We start from the raw sequence: 5,207 nt of genomic DNA on the forward strand, positions 1-5,207 counted from the left end.
CCACCACCACCACCACCACCACCACCACCACCACCACCACCACCACCTTCTCTTCCTCCGAGTAGAAGAGATTGAAGGTAAGAGTCGGGGTGTTTTGCCCCCCAACCCTTCCCCTTCCTCCTGCTGCCCCCCTCCCCACCTACAGTGCAGCCTCCTAGTGGCAGGGGAGGGAGGGAGAAGGGGCTTGTCAGTGCTGGGGAAGAGTCTGTTTGCTATTTAGGACTCTGGGTGTTTCTGTGTATTTTTATTGAGGGGTGTGCATCGAGAATAACCGAGGTCCAGCTGGCTAACCCACGGGTGTTTGCCCTGGGCACCCACGAGCTGGACATCGGCCCGAGGCAGGGGCAGAGACTCTTCTTAGCCTTGATCATCCCCTGGTTTTCTCTTCTCCCTTCCCCCAGTTGGAGTCTGTCCTTTGCCCATGTTCTTCCCAGAGCCGAGCTCAGCGGTCATTTGCCTGGGATGCAGGTAGTCCTGCCCCATCTCTCCCCGTCCCTTCTGTCACACTGGCTCTTCCTCTTTCTTGCAGCATCCAATATTGACAATGTCGTTCTGGATGAGGACCGCTCTGGGGCCCGCCGCCTCCAAAATCTCTGGAGGTAACAGGCTTGGGGTTGGGGGGACAGGATATGGAGGGTGCTGTTGGGGGGGCAGGGTTAGATTTTGGGGTCAAGTCTCAGCTCTGCCTCTCATTCCCTGGGGGACCTCTTCAGGTCACTGGAGGTCTCGAGTCCTCAGTTTCCTTATCTGTAAAATGTAGCTATTGTGACTTCCAAGGCCCTCACAAGTAGTCTAAACCCTGTGAATTTGTGTGCAACACTTGCTTCTCCCTTTTCCATCACAGGGATCAGCGAGAGGAGGAGTTGGGCGAGTATTACATGAAGAAATACGCTAAATCATCTGTGGGAGAAACGTGAGCATGTCAAGGCTGGGGGGTCAGGGGTTGGGAGTGGGCTAGGACTTGGGGACCGCTCAAGTTTGACCCCTTCCCTCTCCTCACAGTGTGTATGGAGGGTCTGATGAGCTCTCAGATGACATCACTCAACAGCAGCTGCTGCCTGGGGTCAAGTACGTTGGGTTGGAGGGAAGGGGATCTCAGGGGTCCTAAGTGGGGACACATGCAGCCCTGGAGGCACCTAGTGGGGGCTGGGCACGTGGGGAGTCACCTCTGGGATGTCCGTCTCGGGATGCAGGGGGGCCCCTAAATGTGCCCCGGATGCAGTGGGGCTGGTTGTGGGAAGGTCAAGAAAGAGGCATGGCATTGGAGCTGGGCACATGTGGGAAAGGAGGAGTGGCTCTCCAGGAGGGGATGAGGCGGAGCAAGCTTTGCTGTCTTGGGACCTCAGTAATGTGTCCTTTTCTCTTTTCTCAGGGACCCCAATCTGTGGACCGTGAAATGTAAGGTGAGTCTCTTGGCCTGGGGCACGGGATTCAGGGATTGCGGGGAGGCCTGTTTATTTGTCCACCTCGTCTTACCCTGGACCATCTTTTTTTCCAGATTGGGGAGGAACGAGCAACAGCGATCGCCCTCATGAGAAAGTTCATCGCCTACCAGTTCACAGACACGGTAGGGAGTAGCTGCTGGGCAGGGCTGGAGGCAGGTTCCTGGGAGGGGATAGTCAGCGATGGAGGATGAGGTGGTCAGAGAGCCAGCTCCGGCTAGCCCTCTTTATACTGCCCCAGAGTGGGGGGATCTGGACGTAGATGGAAGCTGGATCAGGGTGCAGGGAGTGAGGGCCCCTTCCTTGACAGAAATTTCTGCTCCCAGAAGGTCGCCTGTGACTCTTCTCCCAGGTTAGGGGTGATAGTGAAAGCAGGCATCTCCATGGAGCCCACAACGATGTCGTGAGCGCAGCCCATTGAACGTTGAGAGGCTATCTCTGTCTTGGGAATTCATTGTCTCTCCCCCTCAGACCGTCAGGGCTGATGGCCTCTCTTTTTTCTTCCTGTGAGGTGCTCAAGGGAGCTTATTCAAATCTAGCTTCTTTTCAGAGGACTGTACCCTCTCCAGAGGGCAGTTGTGTGTTTCTTGAGCACCTGCCCTGTGCCCAGGCACCCAGGGGATGCAAGGCATGAGGCTGATGATTAGCTGGAATGATTGATTATTTTTGTAGCTCTCAGAGCTGAAGGGGGCCTTGAGTAAACATCTGGACTGAGGGGGGCAGCAGGTGAGAGAGAGGGAGAAGTTGGTCCCTGGAGGGTTCTCCTGGCATGGGCAGGCAGGAACAGCTCCTGTCTGGGCTCTCAACCCGAGATGGCATCGTCTACCTGCCACGTTTGCTTTCCACAGCCGTTGCAGATCAAGTCAGTGGTGGCCCCAGAACACGTCAAGGGCTACATCTATGTGGAGGCCTACAAGCAGACCCATGTGAAGCAGGCCATCGAGGGGGTGGGCAACCTGCGTCTGGGCTACTGGAACCAGCAGATGGTGCCCATCAAGGAAATGACGGACGTGCTCAAGGTGGTCAAGGAGGTCACCAACCTCAAGCCCAAGTCCTGGGTCCGTCTCAAGAGGGGCATCTACAAAGATGACATCGCCCAGGTACCGGAGGCTGGGGAGGGACTGCTTGGGCAGGTGTGTGGGCGTGGTGCTTTGGTGCCATCAGCCCTGTGCCAGGTGTTAGGCTCAATGATTTCTAGGGCTGCTGAAGCTCAGAAGACAGCCTTGGGCGTGTCCTTGATCACTTCTGCCTATCCCTTCAGGTGGATTACGTAGAGCCCAGCCAGAATACCATCTCCCTCAAGATGATTCCTCGAATCGACTATGACCGCATCAAAGCCCGAATGAGTCTGGTAAGGAGACGACTGAGGGGAGGGGGATGGATGGGCCAAGGGATTCAGCCCTGAGGTTCTCCTCCAGGAAGAATTGACAGTCATTCCTTCCCTCTTTGTATATCCTCCTCACAGAAAGATTGGTTTGCCAAGAGGAAGAAGTTCAAGAGACCCCCACAACGACTGTTTGATGCTGAAAAGATCCGGTAAAATTCACCCTCTGAGCACTGCGCCCCAGGCAGTAACCCAACGTAGGTCAGCTGTTGTGAGGCCTCTCCCTTTGGCCTCTGCAAAGAATGGGAAGGAGTTTCAGAGGCCGCCTGTCATGGCTGTTAGTGCTGTGCTCCTTGCCTGCCTGAGAATTTCCTCTGGCTCAGGGATTCTTCCAAGACTTTTTTGGTATCGTGGACCCCTGGGGCATTCAGTCCGGAGAAGCCTGAATCAGAGCCGCTCTCAGAGTCACCTTTTGAAATGCATAGAATAAATAGGAGCACAGGGGAATCCCAGAGACATTAAAAGTGCCGCAGTCAATGTATTTTTAAAAAGTCACCAACTTCGTGGCCCTGAGATTAAGGGACCTTCCTTTTCTTCCCAGCTAGTCATTCAGCCTCTGCTGGATGGGGAGCTCATCACCTCCTGAGGCAGCCTATTTTAGATTTAGACATCCGTCATCATCAGAGAGCATTTCCTTGTGTCGTCTCCCTCGGCCCCACGTGGTCAGGCCAGGTTGTGGGGGACATTGAGTAGAGGTTTCTTGGGGAAGGAGAGGGAGATGAGCTTCAGCTGTCTCCTCAGAGAACCTCCCCCAAGCTGGCATGGGGCGCTCACACTAGGCAGGCTGAAGAAAGGCTGAATGTGGGGACGGGCTCTGGCTGTGGGAAGGCCTTTGGGGCCCGAGGGTAGGTGGCAGTTCTCTGGGCTGCTCTGACTAGTGTGGAGGGCCATCTCCTTTTTCCCCTTGGTGGGGGCTATTCTGCTCCCTGTTTTTCAGATGAGTGAACTTAGGCCTGGCAGCTCTAGCCGGTCTTCCTCGTCCCCCTCCCCTCAGCCCCTTCTCTCCTCACCTGCCCTCTCTAGTTCCCTCGGAGGAGATGTTGCTTCAGATGGAGATTTCCTGATCTTTGAGGGGAACCGCTACAGCCGAAAAGGCTTCCTGTTCAAAAGCTTTGCGATGTCGGCGGTGGTGAGTGTCCGCCAGAGGGCTCTGTGGCGGGTTCGGCTGCCTCTCTGGGGCATTCTTCCTCCCTCGGGGCACGAGATGCTTGAGCCCTATGGCCTCAGGCTTCCAGGGCGGCCTCCTTGGCCTTGGGAGCACGCTGATTACACGGTGGGGCTTTGAGCACTTGGCATTCGTGCCAAGGGTTCCCTGGGACCTTGGGAAACGCTGTTGCCACTTGGCAGAACAACAGAGCGCTTGCTCAGCTCGGCTCAAGTCAGTTTTGCTGTGGTCAGGTCAGCAAGCACTTATTAAGCCCCTCTTGTATGCCAAGCACTGTGCTGTTTGCTGGGGATACAGAGAAAGGCAAAAGCTTGCTGCCCAGGAGCTCACAGTCCAAATTAATGTGCCGTCTTCTTTCTTTTCGCCTGTAATATTCTAAACCACATCTAGATTGCTGAGCCACACTCGCCTTTGTAAAGCCTCATCTCTCTCCCAAATTTGTATTCCCCCCTATCCCTGCACCCCGACTCCATTTTACTTGCCAAAGTCAAGGAAGGGCTTTTTGTAGCACCCAGCCTTCTTCCTATGGATGGTCTCCGCCGTGAGGAAGAAAGACTGCCTTTGGCCAGAAAGGATTCAAGAGCGCGTGCAGGGTCACGTTCTCGTACACTCTGTCATCTTTTGGGGGGCAGATCCCCCTTACAGTGGCTCCCCGGGAGGCTAGGATGTACTGTGCCCGCATAGACACTCCTGGATGACCTGTGCCCCCCATCTTCTTTCTCCTCTCTTTAGATCACAGAGGGTGTGAAGCCCACGCTGTCAGAGCTGGAGAAGTTTGAGGACCAGCCAGAGGGAATTGACCTCGAGGTGGTGACCGAGAGCACAGGTATGAGTCTCACCCGCAGCCCTCAGGAGTGCTGGGCACCCCGGGCCCCATCTGCTTTCCTCATGTCCCCTTCTCCTTCCATCTAGGGAAGGAACGTGAACACAACTTCCAGCCCGGAGACAACGTGGAAGTGTGCGAAGGTGAGCTGATCAACCTTCAGGGCAAGATCCTGAGTGTGGACGGCAACAAGATCACCATTATGCCCAAGCATGAGGACCTGAAGGTGGGCTATCTGCCTCCTGGGGGGCCAAGGGGTGGTGGGTGGGCATCCCGGGGGAGAGAACGGGGGCCCTCACAAGTCTGGGGCAGTGGGTGGGCGTCCCGAGGGAGAGAACGGGGGCCTTCACAAGCCTGGGAGGCCAAGGGGCGGTGGGTGGGCATCCCGAGGGA

The 5,207-nt window shown here is 55.9% G+C and overlaps 1 protein-coding gene across 4 annotated transcripts in view; it reads left to right on the forward strand.

The window, feature by feature from the left end:
* The window catches only part of SUPT5H (SPT5 homolog, DSIF elongation factor subunit), a 13,664-nt gene that overhangs the window by 3,886 nt on the left and 4,571 nt on the right, over positions 1-5,207 (forward strand). For all 4 annotated transcript variants that reach the window (XM_027855379.1, XM_027855382.1, XM_027855381.1 and 1 more), the window contains exons 5-16: positions 66-77; positions 530-599; positions 845-913; positions 1,003-1,068; positions 1,373-1,403; positions 1,499-1,567; positions 2,291-2,542; positions 2,704-2,793; positions 2,908-2,978; positions 3,850-3,955; positions 4,724-4,817; positions 4,904-5,040. In XM_027855379.1, coding sequence (XP_027711180.1) covers positions 66-77; positions 530-599; positions 845-913; positions 1,003-1,068; positions 1,373-1,403; positions 1,499-1,567; positions 2,291-2,542; positions 2,704-2,793; positions 2,908-2,978; positions 3,850-3,955; positions 4,724-4,817; positions 4,904-5,040 — 1,067 coding nt within the window. The remainder of the gene's footprint in view (positions 1-65; positions 78-529; positions 600-844; positions 914-1,002; positions 1,069-1,372; positions 1,404-1,498; positions 1,568-2,290; positions 2,543-2,703; positions 2,794-2,907; positions 2,979-3,849; positions 3,956-4,723; positions 4,818-4,903; positions 5,041-5,207) is intronic.

This window comes from Vombatus ursinus, unplaced genomic scaffold (assembly GCF_900497805.2).
Source record: "Vombatus ursinus unplaced genomic scaffold, bare-nosed wombat genome assembly UNPS02010822.1, whole genome shotgun sequence".
Lineage (NCBI taxonomy): Eukaryota > Metazoa > Chordata > Mammalia > Diprotodontia > Vombatidae > Vombatus > Vombatus ursinus.